The sequence below is a fragment of the Lagopus muta genome, chromosome 4 (assembly GCF_023343835.1).
Source record: "Lagopus muta isolate bLagMut1 chromosome 4, bLagMut1 primary, whole genome shotgun sequence".
NCBI classification, from domain to species: Eukaryota; Metazoa; Chordata; class Aves; order Galliformes; family Phasianidae; genus Lagopus; species Lagopus muta.
The window spans coordinates 64,638,959-64,654,676 of record NC_064436.1 but is presented as its reverse complement, the minus strand read 5'-3'; the positions used below and the strand labels follow the sequence as shown (position 1 = coordinate 64,654,676).

The 15,718-nt window shown below is 40.1% G+C and overlaps 1 protein-coding gene across 1 annotated transcript in view; it reads left to right on the top strand.

Annotated features, from left to right (window-relative positions):
• The first annotated feature begins 286 nt into the window (after positions 1-286).
• Positions 287-15,718, top strand: part of UVSSA (UV stimulated scaffold protein A) — a 58,484-nt gene continuing 43,052 nt past the window's right edge. The window contains exons 1-6 of the mRNA XM_048942485.1: positions 287-454; positions 557-887; positions 3,893-4,013; positions 5,189-5,602; positions 6,749-6,858; positions 7,469-7,597. Of these exons, the coding sequence (XP_048798442.1) occupies positions 357-454; positions 557-887; positions 3,893-4,013; positions 5,189-5,602; positions 6,749-6,858; positions 7,469-7,597 (1,203 nt within the window). The 5' untranslated portion in view covers positions 287-356. The remainder of the gene's footprint in view (positions 455-556; positions 888-3,892; positions 4,014-5,188; positions 5,603-6,748; positions 6,859-7,468; positions 7,598-15,718) is intronic.

Sequence of the window (15,718 nt, the reverse complement as noted above, 5' to 3'; positions counted from 1 at the left end):
GGCTGCACGGGGAGGTGGTGGAGTCACCGACCCTGGAGGCGTTCAAGGAACGTTTGGATTTTGTGTGGAGCGACATGGTTTAGTGATTGGTGACAGGTGGGTGGTTGGACTGGGTGCTCCTGTGGGTCTTTTCCAGCCTCAGAGATTCTATGATTCTATGGTTCATTTCTCTTCCACACTGTTGAACAGCCCTCAGGCTGCACACACACAAAATACCCGGGCTCGGCCCCTTTAAGAACTCCCTCCCGCCCTTGCAGGCAGCGTGACGTCACGCGTGCGCAGCGCGCGGTGATGACGTCAGCGGCGCCGAGACGGGGAAGGAGGGAAGGGGGGAGCCCTGCCGCTCCGGTGCAGAGATGGACCTGCGGCTGGCCGAGTTGGTGGAGGAGCTGACCACGGCGGGGGAGCCGCAGCTGGAGCCGGGCCGGCTGAAGGAGCTGAAGAAAATATGCAGGTGAGGAGCTGGGCCCGCCGCCCTTCACTTCATTGATGGCGGTGGCTGAAAGCGCTGCGCGTGGCACAGCTGCGGTGATTGCCCTCCTAACCGTTCCCTCAGGTCGTCGGAGGAGCACCTGAGCCACGCGTACCACCTGCTGCTGACCAGGCTCCACGAGGAGCACGCCGAGATGCGCTTCTCCGCCTTCCAGATCGTGCAGGAGCTCTTCTCCCGCTCGCACTGCTTCCGCACGCTGCTCGTTTCCAACTTCCAGGAGTTCCTGGAGCTCACGGTGGGGACGGACCACGAGCAGCCGCTTCCCCCGCCCCGGGAGGTGGCCCAGAAGCTGAGGAAAGCGGCCATTGCGGCGGTGCTGGGCTGGCACGAGAAGTATGGCGAGGCCTACAAGAAGCTGTCTCTGGGATATCACTACTTAAAGCAGAACAAGAAGGTACTCTGCGTTTTTACTGCCCTGTGTGTGTTTGGGGATTGTCTCGAGGAGATGTTTTCCTCACTTTAAACAATAAATGTGAAAGGAAATCTGTTGGAAGCAAAGTGTCTTCAAGAGACTTCCCAAAGAGGCAGCCCCCAGCCTGGCCCGATCTTCCTTGGACTTATGGTGATTGTTCCCACCTGAAGCAGAAACCCTCTCCTTAAGGTATAAAGTACTAACGCTAGCAAATGCCTACTTCTTTACATAACGTGTTTTCAGAAGGCTTTTCTGAACCTGAGATGCCTTTAAGAAAAATACAGGTTGCCCTGAGAGGTTGTGGAATCTCTTGCTCTGGAGATATTCAGGATCCATCCAGATGCTTCCTGGTGTGAGCTACTGCAGGGACCCTGTTTTAGCAGGAGGGTTGGACTGAAGAATCTCCTGAGGTCCTTTCCAACCCCTGCAATTCTCTGTTCCTGTGTGATTTGTTCCTTTGGTAATAAGATGAATGCAAGACAGAGTTGCACAATTCACCACACGCTCTGACATCGTATTGTAGTGCTGCTCAGAAGCTGAGCTGAGCTCTCTGCTGCTCCCCAGGCAGATGTGCTTTTTTCAAAACCCAGCACCTTCACCAAGAACACTGTACTGTTTTCTGGGATTCTTTTCCTTTTGGACTTCCTAAACTTCCCAGCTGAACATTGTATGTGTGCCACTTATGATTCAGTGACTAAATATGCTCAGATTTAGTACTGAATACTGATCAGATAGAGAAAGTGAGGAAAAGAGCTGTCCCAGCTCCAAAGTAAGTTGCAGTGTGTCAGAAATACAATGGAAAAATGTACTTGTGGGAAGGACTGAACTGTGTAAATAACTTTTTTTTAAAGTCATCAAAGAAAAACAAAATAACCAGGAGTGAAAATTAAGGACACATCCAGAGTCAAATAGTGGAATACTGGGATGGTTGGTGGTCGTTGTTGTTTCTCTCTTAGTGTGGTTAAAAAGTTCTAAAACCCTAGGCTTGAAAGAAGAGCTGGACCCAACCAGTGCTTTCTGAGTGTGCAAACCAATAGAGCTCCACCCACTTGGAGCCCCACAGTCCAGCTGCTTTAGAATGGAAATCATACTTGCACTTTCAGCTGATGATTCACAGATAGGAAGTCTTTCTGTGAAAGCTTAAGATGCCCTTCTTTCCATACTGAGCAGTGCTGTTCTGGTTTCATTTCAGAGTACAACACAGAAAGTGTAGCTGCTTTCTTTAAATAATTCCATATTGTCTTATGTTAAAGAAAAAAAAAAAAATGAAACCAGTGAGGGGAAATGCAGGACAGATGCAGGGGATCTCTAACACATAATACAGATTCAATAGACTGCATGCTCAAATGTACAATAAGTCAGCTGAGGTTTGGTGTGTTTATCTGAACACCTGCAGTCAGTTTGCTCCTCCCTTATGACTTTGGGTGTTCACTTCATGCCCTTGTGATACTGAGCAGTCCAGCAAAAGTGGCTGTACTATTACTTTTTTTTACTGCACCTGAATACTTCTGGAAAGGGTTCTAAGAGAAGCAACTGAATCTCAGCTCCTGACCTTAAGAGCTAATATTGATGTAGCCAGCCTTTTGTCATCTTAATACATGAACTGCAAGAGACAACAAAAAGACCTGAGGAGGCTTTAGTACCTTTTAGAAATCAGGTGCATCTGCTGTTTGATGTTACAGCGCTGGCACAGTATGGAGCAGTGTGAGGACTGTTAGAGTCTTACTTTTCAGATTATCATCATCAAAGTTGGTCAGAAGATGACAACTGCCCTTCTAAGCCCTTCTAAGGTATATACTCAGGAAACAACCTACTGGTTTATTCTTAGTAAACTGAAGTTATACCTGTATGAAGGTCTGACTTTAAGCACAGAACATATTTCGGCATATCAGAAGACAACTTTGTGGTGGTTTCTTTTGTTGTTTTTTTTTTAACGAATTCCTGTGTCAAATTTCAAAAATGAAGCAAGAAGAAATATATATGTATGCACACATAAGTATTTTCAGCAGTATTTTTTTGATTCTGGGAAGGCACAGATGGGGTTGCAGATTAAGTGTGAATTATAAACTGAATGTGACTTTGATAGACTGAGAGTATCAATGCTGAATTCCAATATTTCCCCAAAGTTGCAGTGTTTATTGCTGTGTAGGCTCACTAGTCTTACACCTTTTAAATCAAGAAGAGTTGTTTGCACCTCGTCACATCCAGCTCCAATGTTCATTACAGACTAATAGTGAAAGGCTCCATACATCTTGCTCCAGCACTGGAGCTGAGTAGTGTCCCTCTGTGTTGTCTGAATGAGGTTCTTAGATATGCTCTGTTCTGATCAAGTTTCTGAGAGGTGGCTCATCTAGCGGTGACAATAAAGACAAATGTTCAGTGGGTGCTTGTAATACAGGCACAGTGCACAGAGGGTGCAGCCTTTATAAGCAGCAAAGGATGGGCTCACTCAGCCTTCAGCGTAATCCATAATGAAATTAATGAAAGCTATGTGGTAGCAGTCAAAAGGAAATAACTACATTTCCTTTTCAAGTGATTTTTCTTATGGAATAGCACAACTCAGGATTCGTTTCCTTAAAATAGAAGTGAAAATATGTAGATTTTCAAACCCTTCTAAGAAAAAAAAAAAAAAACCCTACAATTTTAAAAGAAACTGTTTTGCATCACTCAGATTTATGTTTATGTTTTAGTCATAAGAAAGTGAGACTGAATGATATCCTTTCCCTCAGTCAATGGATCCAACAAATAATTTAAAAAAAAAAAAAGCCATTGATTTTCAGCAGTCCCTTATTAGTAGAAATAAAACCTCCATTCAGAATTTCTGTAGTTATTGATTTCAGGCGGAGAGGAGATAAAAGGAAGTACTGCTGAGCTTCTGGATGATTGCTTACGTTAGAGGATTTTTCACCACTGATAAGGATCTTAGGAAATGGATTTTCTATGTACTTCTTACAAAGAATGTTGTACTTTTTTCTTCGTTTCCTTAGGTGGATTTTCAGGATGTGCATGCAAGAACAGTGGCTGAAAGGAAAAGGGAAGAAGAGAAGCAAAAACGATTGGATAACGTTTACAAAGAAAAAGCCAAAAGAGCTGAAAAAGAAATGGCAGGTGATGTGCTTTGACTTGGGTGGGTTTGTTGTTAAAGCAATTTTTTGTAAGGTTGTATAAACCAAATTCCAGCAGAATAGATATCCAAATAAGAGCAAACCTCAGTGTACAGGAATAGTACATTTGTTAGTGCTTCACGCTGTCTCTCACCTAAAGAATGTCAAGGCAAATGGGTAACAGGTCCCATAAGGCTCAAGTAGAATGAGGAGATATTAAAAAAAACCAACTTATAAATGTCTGGTCAGTAATTCATAAGGTGTGATTGCACACCTTCATGCACATGTATGAAGTTGGACTTGGTGATCCTTATGAGTCTCTTTGAATTTGGGATATGCTCTGATATCAGAAGCAGTTCTGGATCTCGTGGCTTAATTACTGTGTCTATGGCTAGGTACAGGCTTCTTGACTGATGACCTCAGTTATACTGTATATGCATCATGTATGTTCCAGGAGTTTGGGCACAAGTCTGTGCAGCAATCCTAGATGCAGTGTAGGAAATCTGTGAGAAGTGTTATGTTGCTGGGAGCTGAATCTCTGAACATGTACACAGCCAGCATATTCCTGCCGTATTTAAGAACAGACGTAGTGTAACTATGATTCTCTAAGTTGTAGTTGGGAAGGATTATTTATCTCAATTGCTTCAGTTTGTGCAATGAATGCATTTGTGTCTGCCTTTATTCTACATGGTGCAAATGTTTTCACACATGGAAAAAAGAGATTTAACCTTTTAAAGTCAGCTTTACTGATAGCATCTCTTAGCTATGGCATATATTCACTGGTGCACCTGCAAACAGCTGTAACATTTGTGGCTGCAGAATGAGCACCCAGTGGCATTACCAAGGATACCTTGTTTCTTACCAGTACTGTTCTGCTTCGAATTTATTGAAGTATTTGAGTCACCTTTGATAGACAGTGAAATTTTAGGGAGGATAGGAAGGGAGGAATGCTGGTCCTAAATTCATTGTTCAGGAAGTTCTAGAGATCCTGTTTAAGTGAAGTATCGACTCTCTTCTGAGGACTGTCCCTGCACTGGAAATAAATGTGTGGATAAACTGTGACTGATTACTGCACAAATGGATTCTTTGGCAGTATGTTTGTTTTGTAGATATACCTGTGCTCAGGAGTCAGCACTGCATGCTGTTTCACAAAGTTCTGAAACAACTCTCTCTTGATAGAACTGTCCCAAGAGGTTGCTGAGACACTGACAGAGATGGAGAACTGTTTCCGGCTTCTGTTGCCAGATCCTTTTGACTTCACTGTGAGCAACACAGGACTGGAACCCAATGAACAAACGAGTGCTGACAAGGATACATCTGCATCCTCCTTGTCCTCATGTGTGGGATGTGTGGATGATGAACAGCCGTGCTGTAGCAAGGACATTCTTCCTGTTTCTCAGTGTGTCAGAACGGATCGAAACGAAGAGTTGGGTGACAAACAGAAGAAGCCTGAGCAAAATGTATTAGATGGAGACACGTGCTCTGAGGTTGAAACTGGTGTTCCTGTTCTTGGTGATGATGATTATGAAACTTTTGTCAGGAATCACGGACTGATTTCTCATAAGTATACTCTAGACCTTGAACTCTCTACAGGTACCTGCACCAATTTTTCACAAAGAGCTGGGGATAATCTTTGCAATGCTTTGTAGTTTGTTTTTTTTTTTTCCTTTGCTTGTTTGTTTTTGCTGTGACTTCAGCATTTGGGGTCCCTGGGCATCATTTTGATTTATTTTGGCCTTCCTTTCTATTTCTGCCCCATTTAGCAGCCTTTCTTAGTTTTGGATGTTCTTGTATGGGATTTACAGATTTCATTAATTTCTGAAACTGAATGTTTGTATTAGTTGTAAACACATTACTACACTTCATAGTACGTATGATTTTCCTGTGTTTAGAAACAAAATGATTTACTTACTGTATATAGGATTTTATTTCAGCACTTCCTTCTTTCTCATTGTAACATGGGTAAAAGCTACTGATTTAAACATATTAATATTGGCTGTTTCTTAATCTTTGTTATTGACAACTTGCAGGAAACAGCAGAGTTTTACCTTAAGAGTTGTGGTTAGACCTTTCTATCTAACTTTGTTAATAAGAATTGCAGATAGAAAAAGTCTGAGTATTTAGGGCTTTTCACTTTTTTCCAAATGAAATCTCTTACAAATACTGTCCGATTGGTGGTGATACAGCTATGTACTTTGCTTGCAAGCAACAGAATTGAAAGTTACCCTTGGGGCTTATGAGCATCGAACTGGTGCAAAATACCATTTACCATTCTTACTTGTGTGGTGGCAGACTTGGCTTCTTCGACAGTCAACCCCTTTTGGGATGGAGGCCCTAGGAACATTTCATATTGAATAAGCACGAACTGTTCCATTAGGGCCTGGTTCATTTATTGGAACATAGGACAAAATATAATGTAAATAGTAAAACTGCACTGGTTTTGGTTTACTTCGTGTGATGGTGTAACAAATCCTTGTCATCACTGACCTGACAGCTTTTCATCTTTTCCTTTTTGAATGTGGATAACAGAATATATAATAATGAACATCAAATAGTTTAGAAAAAAATACTTTATGTACAATCATATTATTATATGTGTTGTTTATGTTTTTATGCTTTATGTAAAATACTTTAGAGAGGTTAACGGGTACTTCTACTCAGTGTTTACAGTCTACTCAGTGTTTACAGTATCCTGGCTACTTGGTTACAACTAACTGTTGTTTTCCTTTATTGGAGCAGATATCAAAGTGCATGAGAACGAAGACAATACTGCTGTAATAAACAGTGTTGTGGATGCTCACAAACTCGTCAGAAATAAGTTCTTGCCTTCCGTGCAGTCCTGGATTCAGGTGGGGTAAAGACTTAATTTCTTCATTTCCGTGAAAAGATGGACTAGGTGCTGGGAGGCTTGAGAGAAAGAGAGAGAGGAAAGAAACTAAGGTTGAGAGAAACATTGGTGCAAATAGAAAAGAAGGTTGCTGGTTCCATAGGGATGTACAGAAGGAGACTGCAGGAGCTACAGAGGTTGTTTGATGGCTCAGTGCTCGGTGTGCTGCCTGCAGACACATTAAAATAAAAAAAAATAGGCATCTAAGAAATTACAGCTTCTTCACAAAGTATTTAAGTAAAACTTGGTATGTTTTCATCAGACGTGTCTGCATCTGAACACTGCCTTTTCTGCCAGTTGATATTTGTAGGAGCCTCGTGCAAGAAATATGGCCTGCCAGAGGGCATTATTAGGAGATGTTTATAGCAACTGCTCATTTCTTATTCATCTTCAATGGTTGCTTTTAGGTCTTAAATTCTAGTTGGGGAAAGAAATGCATTGACAAATTGTTACGTGTAAAATAAAAGAATTTGTGACATATTTCCTCTACCATAAGTGAGACAACAAATAAACAAGTGCTTTTTGCTCAGGTGATAGAAAAAGAATAAGAATGTAGATTTTTTGCTTTGCAGTTATTTACCCGAGCAGGAATAAACGACGATCGGTTGAGATGTGCCATTGATCTGAAGAATAAACTGGAGGCTGCTCTGAGGAAATACAAGGAAATGAACATTACTTTTAAAGAGAGAAAAAGAAAAGTGGTGAGTTTTTGAAACTTCACTTACTGGAGAGGACTGTCAGTAATACGTGGCTACTTGGCTTGTATACAAAAACGCACTCTTTCTTAAACCTCATTCTGGCAAACTTTTCAATGCAGGTTTAATTTATTCACAAATTCATCAGCTAAAGAAGTTGAGCTGAGAACCTACTATAATCAGGAGCTGTTCTTAGGCAAAGCCATGTAAGGTAGCGCTGTTGGTTTTTATTGGATAGCATTGTATAAGGTTGGTTGGATAAGGTTAGGCTTTTATTTACTCTTAGTTTCTTCATATGCAACATTATGTCCTCATCTTCCTTTGTGCAGATACATATTTCTCAGGAAATGCTGTGTAGCTGTTGTTCTTTTATGACACACAGAACTTTGCTAGTGTCTACAGTTACAAAAGCAGCATTTCTGCTTTGCAGTGTTTACTTCCTATAGTAGGCAAGTAGCATGACTAAGGACATCTTGAAAGAATTAGTTGTTTTATAAAGCTTTAAAGTGTCAGAAGATGACAGATTCTGGGAAACAGGCAAAGCTAATGAATAAATGGAGGCTGAAAGATCAAATGCTTTACTCAAATCCAGTCCAGACTCCTAAAAGGAGTCTATATCATGTTTATGTATCTAAAGCAAAGCTCCACAATGCTCCTTTATGCTGCTTGAGATCCAGCTAAATTACTGTGGAGTTTAACACACAAATAATGTTTTGAGCCATGGTTTATGACTGGATTGTAAGAATTTGATCCAGATGTTATACCTTGGATTAAACTGTAGTATCCTGGTTTAGCCATGACTGAGTGTTGCAGACTTTGCTTTCCTTGTGCAAATGAAGCCTTATTAAGATTAATTTGGTTCATCATCTTAGTACTACTGACGTACCACGTCAGTCAAAAATGTCAACTATGAATGGAAAGTACTGTAAGACTGTCTTGTCAGGGTTATTTTTTCCCTCAGTGAAATATGTGTGCTACCTTAATGCAACCAGCTATGAAGGAATCCAGACATCTGCTGTCATTCCTGCCATTTGCTTGACAGGACTTCATTTGCAGTACCTCTGCGTGGAATATTGGTTGCAATATTTCTTGCAAGGTATAAAGGACATTCAAGCCTTGCTTTTTGTGTGCGTGTGTGTGTGTGTACATGTGTATGTGTTTAAAGTGGTATGTTACCACTTCTGGAGATTGATCAATGCTATCTATGTAGGGTTGAAAGATAATAAATTGTACCATTACAACTGCAGAAATGAAGGAGAATGCATAGCAATATTCACAACGAGTACATTCAGAATGAAGCAGTGTTTATTGAGGTATTAACTTATGCACTGAAAATTACATGTAATTGGTTTTATTTTCTTTCCCAGTGGAAAATACCCAAATTTCATTTTAGTGCTGATTTAATTTAATTTATAACCTGAACAAAGAGAGCTGTGTGCTGTAGAATGAAATTGTTTAAATTGTCTTTTCATCACATGACAATTGAGTTGTTTGAAACTTATAAACGTGGTAAAGGGAGAGACTGATAGAAACGCTGTTGCTTATTTTCTTCTTAGGCTGTGATTATTAGCTCCCAATCTGTCAAGTATTTACGTGCCAGCATATGAAATATTACACTCAGCTCCTACGTAATCCAGCATTGTTACTTACATTGCATATTGCTCCTTCTGGCTGCATGTCCTTGTGTTAGTAGAACTGTAGTTCTTGCCATGCTGTGGTTTTGCTGTACTTTTAGATTGCTGTATTTTTAGATGCAAGTGAAGAAGCACTGACAGCAGAGCTCTGGCTCGCAGCCATCCTAGCCTGACAGAGCTCGGTGCTTCACAAGTGGGGTTTGTCAACCTGTGAAGTCAGTGAGTGCTGTAGACCTGCGCGTGTGTAGAGATGCTTGTTTAGAAATGAAGGGGAGCGTTTTATAAGCAGGGACAGCAAGCAGATGAAATGTCTGAGCACAGAGGGTCCCATGTTAGTTGTCTGGTTTGCAGTCGCTCTGTAATAACTCTGCGTTTTGATACGGTATCAGTTTTCCTGGTAACTGCTGATTGCAAGTACACATGAGCAAGTTCACTACTGGGCAACAAATCTTGGAGTGTAATTATGATACTGCACCACAGGCAGGCCTTATCTTCAGTGAGAATGTGGTTTTGTTTTACCAGAAAATATAAAACAGATCAAGAGGGACTTGGGAAGTTGGCTGAGGACCTGGGCTTGCTCAGTCTCCTCAGATCTTGTTTTTTGATTTGTGCTCAGTCTTTGCCTTCCTTTTCATTTCTTGTACCATACTTTCTTTCTGTTCTGTCCCTCCTTGTGCTAGAATGCCTCCTGCCTTCTTGGGGTTTAGTTTGAAGGGAGTGGCAGGGAAAGGCATTTCCCACCCTCATCTTGAAATCAAGGAAGTTGATGAGTGCAGGGTTTTTGTGAGAGATTCTCTTTATCTCTGGAAAAAATATGAAGCCCCACGGCTTTGCAAACTATGGGGTATCTTTTTGTAATTTTATGGAACTTCTTTTCTATGAAGTCATTTGTAGGAAAGCTTCATGCAGAGAAATGCTCTGGCTTGAAATAGATTATAGTGACATGGATATTGCTATCTTTTTCTGCTCCATGTGCAGAAAGCCTGAACTGTAGAAAGAGTGCTTTTAAAGCCTGCCGACACAAGTGGACAATGGCATTCTTCTGTTCATACCTTTCAAGAGCTGTGGGAGGAGAGGAAAAAGAATAACAAAGTTATCCATTGACTGTCTAGAATCACAGAATCACCAATGTTGGAAAAGACCTCCATTATCACCCTGTCCGACTGCCCACCTATCACCAATATTTCCCACCAAACTTTTCCCTTAGTACAACATCTAAATGGTTCTTTCTTGAACAACCCCCAAGGTTGGTGACTCCACCGCCTCCCTGGGCAGCCTGTTCCAGTACCTGACCACTCTTTCAGAGAAGTTGTTATTCCTAATGTCTAACCTGAATCTGTCCTGCTGCAACTGGAGGCCGTCCCCTTCAGTCCCATCACTGGTTACGCAGGAGAAGAGGCTGACACCCACTTTGCTGCAGCCTCCCTTCAAGTAGTTGCAGAGCAATATGGTCTCCCCCGAGCCTCCTCCAGACTGAACAATCACAGTTCCCTCAGCCAGTTTCCTCGTAAGAGGAAACAAATCCATTGCAGCAGATTTTCTAAATATTCTTTCCAATTGCTGTGCCTCCAGAAGTCATCAACACATTTCTTCCTGAATTACTGTTTTTTCATTGAGGCTGGGGGGTGGATGGACAGTGGCAGTCTCAATGTATTGATCAAAGGCAAATGAGTTTTTATGTGCTTACAGAGGTCCTATTTATCATAGCAAAATATTTATTTAGGGCATGAATAAGGTGTTCACTTCTACCAGGAAATGTATTTTGAAAACATAAACCAGAGTTTTGAAATCTGATTTTCTCTGTATCTGAGTTTTAGCTGAAGCTGGGGAAAGAGCACAGAAGCGATAAAAGCCTTTTATTTTGCAGTACCTGGATGCCTGGACATACTGCTTTCTCTCAATGCCTGTTCAGGATAATCTCAGTGTCCAGTAGAGGGAGTGCACACTGCATGTTCAACATTTTTCCCTACGCTACCTTTATCCAAAGCCAGCCATCATCTCAGCCTGTGTGTCCAGGTAAACTTAACAGCAGAACACTAGAGACACTTTGAGTTAGTTCTTGACTATTTAAATGAATTATTGTAGAAGAACAATTGCAATTATTGGCTGAGATTGGTATTTTAATAGAAATGCCTTTTTCTCAAGGTTTAATTCTTCTGTTGGAATAACCTGCTGATGGCTAAAATGTTCATTGAAATTTTTTTTTCCTGATTAGAGAATTTTATTTCTTAATACCTTCTCCCTTTGTTCTTACAATTCTAAACTTATCTAGCATTTGATTTGCAGCTGAGTAGATACAAAGGTCTTCCAATTTTAACAGTTATTTAGAGTACAAGTGCATCATTTAAAACACACACAGTGCTTTCCATTTACATGACTTTCCATTTGGATTATATTTGAAGTTCTCACATAATTAATAGAAATGTAGCTCAGCTCATTAGCTATGTTTTGTACATGAGAGTTTATTTATCTCTCATGTAATTGCCTTTGGGAAGCCATAAAGGTTTAATACTTAAGCTGACTGAAACTTAACCAGATAGAAGCTAGTAGGCAATATGATGATGTGAGAAACATCCTGCTCTTCTCTCCATCAGCAGTGTGGTAATACACTATACTATTATACTTTGTATCTTTAATTTCAACTCATACTAACAACCAGAAATATATAATCTTTCATCAACTGTCTTCATTATTTTTTGTTTCACCCGTCCTTATCTTCTGTCAAATCTAAATGTATGCTTGGATCTTGATTTATTCATGTACTTAACTTTACCCATGTGAAACATCTGGTTGGATTCAGTAATGTCATTAATAATTAGATTTGGAGGAGGCTGTTCTTGTGTAGTCCAGTATCTGATCAAGCCCTAAACCCTACTGCAATACAGCTGAAAGAACAACATCAGAAAATTTTTACAAATATTGTCTCCAAATTAAATATTTCATGGTCAGATGTTTGCTCTTAGAATATTTTACTATGCAATAAGATTAAATTTTTACTATGTAATCAATTAAGCCATGAGCTCTACCAATTGATTACAAAACCATTGCTGCTTTTTTTCTCCCATATCTTCAACTACAGCTTGGCTTTTTCTCAGTGCTAATGAGTTATTTCTTTGTAATCGTTTTATAACTCCATGAACAGCTCTTCTTTAAGTATGTGTTTAGTTGGATCGAAGGCAAGGACTATTTTCTTGTTCTGTAGCCACAGAAAATCTGCTGCTTTCTTCCTGCCTTCCAGCTTTGTGTAACAGCTTCTTGTGCTCACACCCTCATTTTTTTTCTCTTCATTTTATAGAAGCTGCCTCTGAGGAGTCATTGTCATTCTCCCCACATGCCTTTAAATTGCACACAAAATCGCTAACTCTTAACAAAGTGTCCCTTTGAAGAATCAGAAATACTTAATGTTGAGGTTGAATAACTTTGTTGTTATGTTCTGTGTAAGAGAATTCTGGAAATATTTGATAGTTAAATCAGTATTGCACCTTCAGATTATATGCAGTATACATTTAAAGACTGTAAAATCAACATTGCATCTGAGTCCAAACATGTGTATTTCAGCATGTTCTCTGTTCAGAATAAATGAAGTTTTGGTAATGTTTGTATGGTCTAAGCAGTACACCAGGCAACACTTCTAATTTTCTGTTTAGTTAGTATTTATCTTAAGAGCCAAGTCAACAGTAGCTGTGAAAGTGAACACAGAATATTCAGATTCCTCTTCCATCTTTCCTCAATTTTACCTTCAGATGATACCTATTTTTAAGTATGAAATGTCTTTCTCAATCTCTTCTTAGCAAAAAGGCTTGTTCTATTTTCTTGAGCCTTACTGGGATATAGGTGTGATGTAAAACACTGTAAAACTAACTCTCAGAACATTCCTTTCCTGTTGAAGAGTTTAATCATCTAGTTTATTGCTCTGCTTTTTTTCATTCTCTTTCCTAGAACTGAGTTGCTGTGTTATATTTTCTGCTTTGCAGTAGCTATGCAGCCTGCTGCTGTTAGGAAGTTATTAAAAATATCTTGTTATGCAGATCTAGTCATGAATTCTTGGAGTTGTCACTGTGGTGACCTCTGATCCCTATCTGATTCGCAGGTCGCACAATGCAATTTGGAGCTCTTCTAATAGAGTGTAAAATAAAGTAGGGTGTCTATATCACCAAGTTAACCCTTATGCTAAGTGTTTAAGTTTTCCAGGCTGAAGGGTCATCTCCCTTGATTCATCTTTCAATACTGAGCAATGTATGTTCAGATATAAATTTGCTTTCTGCTTTTTATCTGTCCTACTTTACAAAGGGAAACTGTGCATTGAAGTGAATAGAATGTGTTTGTGAAGTTCAGTGAAGGTGCATTGCTGAGTATGTATGTTTATTTTAAAAAAGGGGGAAAAATCTAGGCTTGGAACACTAGTGAATTTATTGTAGTAACTCACTTAAATCTAGCTGGTGCAGTAACACTAAAATAAAGATGCTTATGTCAATGACATCTTTGTGCCTAGAACCTACTATTGGGAATATACATAATGTTATCTATGTCTTGCATGGACTATTTTGCTGACTTGTTGCCTATCATAAATTAGGTTTGTTTATTTCAGGTTTATTCATCTGTAAGAAATACAAAATCTGAAAAAACTTTTAACAAATAGGTAGTTAAAATGTGATCCTTGAAATAAGCTGTGATTTAGTTACTGCTTCTGTGTGTGTGCAGGCTGCATAACAAAATGTAGACACGTATGTACATTGGTGGTGGATACCAAGGCTTAGCAGCATCAGTTTGATCCTGTCAAAGCAATAGGTGGTAATCTGTCAAATGCAGTAGGACTTATTGCATCACTCAGTGCTAATGGGAATCTTGTTATACTACATCTTAGATGAAAATCACATTTCCTAAAATTCCATAACAACAATGACTACTGCTAAGATAGATATTTTTTTTTTGCATCTTTAATACTTAGCTTTTATCATGTGTAGTCCTCTGACTAAAGCACTCAATAAAGGGATTGAGTAATTCAAAACATTACTTAAAATATTCTTCGTCATTTTATAAAGAGCTTGGGCTGGCTGAAAAGCACTGGTAGGAGCTTCTCTTTGGAAGGAAGAAGAAAGCAGGCCTTTTGCTTTCCCTTTGAGATATCAGGCCACAGGGCAAGTTTTTGGTCCACAAATGGCTGTGGTCGGTCCTGTGCCTCACTCTACAGCCTTTAAAAATGGCTTTGAACAGTATTGCCCACACCTGCATGCAGGGAACAGCATATAGAGGAAAATACCTAGCAGGAATAGGAAAGGGTGGAGCTGGTAAAGCACGGTATCTGTTAAAGGTAATGCTGTAACCTTGACAGTGGCTGTATGGCAGCTGCTTTCTTGACAAAATAGAGAGTTCTCCTGCATCTTACGATCTCTGCTCTACATATCTTGCTGTCTGAATACAGATCCTAAAAAAGATTTCTTGTCACTTGGTTTGTGGATTCTACAGCTTTGTTGGCTTCATCACACTTCAGTCTTCAAACCTGCAAACCTTCCTCTTTATGTTAAGATGAATGAAGACCTGTAGGCACTTTGTGGAGTTTTTTTACTCACAGGAAGTCATGAGGTAGCAATAAACCACGTTTGGTTTTTGAGACACAGGTAAGGCGAATAACAGTGTTTTACGCTTTTCTTTTCTTTTGTTAAATTTCATCCATTCCATAACTCTGAAATAATTGCAAATGAAATTCTGCCAGGTATTTCTTGTGTTATGCAGTTAGCAAATCCACTTCTTAGCAGGTAGCTCTGTACAGGTTGCTGTTGTACTGTTTGTGGGAGCTGAACAGGAAAACAGCTTATATATTCTCGTGGTTTTTCACTTGGCTAAAAGTTGGTTTAAACATGAACAGCAGTTATAAGTGGCTGTCCTGTTTCCATTTCCACCTGTGATGGTTCCCAGTGGGAACCTCCCTTGCTCTGGGCGTAGAGCTCCTGTTGTGGCAGGGATCTGAACTGACTGGAAGCTAATCCAGGAAAAAGGATTTTTCTACCGGTACCCAGAGAGTAAAACCATTCCCTTCTAACTCAATAAATCAGGTAGTGAACATGTAATTATGAAGTTCAGTCTTTACTTAATCAGAGAACTTGGAAACTGATGGAATGAGGTATTATTAGCTCATCTCCCAGTGTGAATGATAAGCTGGATGACAAAAACAACAGGAAATTATTTGAGAAGAGAAGCTCTGCTGCAACTTGATAGCGGCCGTGCAGTATCTAAAGGGGGACTACGGGAAGTAAGGAGACAGGCTCTTTAGCAGGGTCTGTGCTGATAGGACCAGGAGAAATTATTTCAAACTTACAGTAGACTTAGGTTGCATGTAAGGGAAATGTCTTCTACAGTGAGGGTGATGAGGCACTGGCACAGGTTGCCCAGAGATGTGGTGGATGCCCCAGCCCTGTGACTTTCAAGGTGAGGCTGGATCAGACCTTGGGCAACCTGATCTAACCATGCATATCCCTGTCCACTGGGAGTTGGA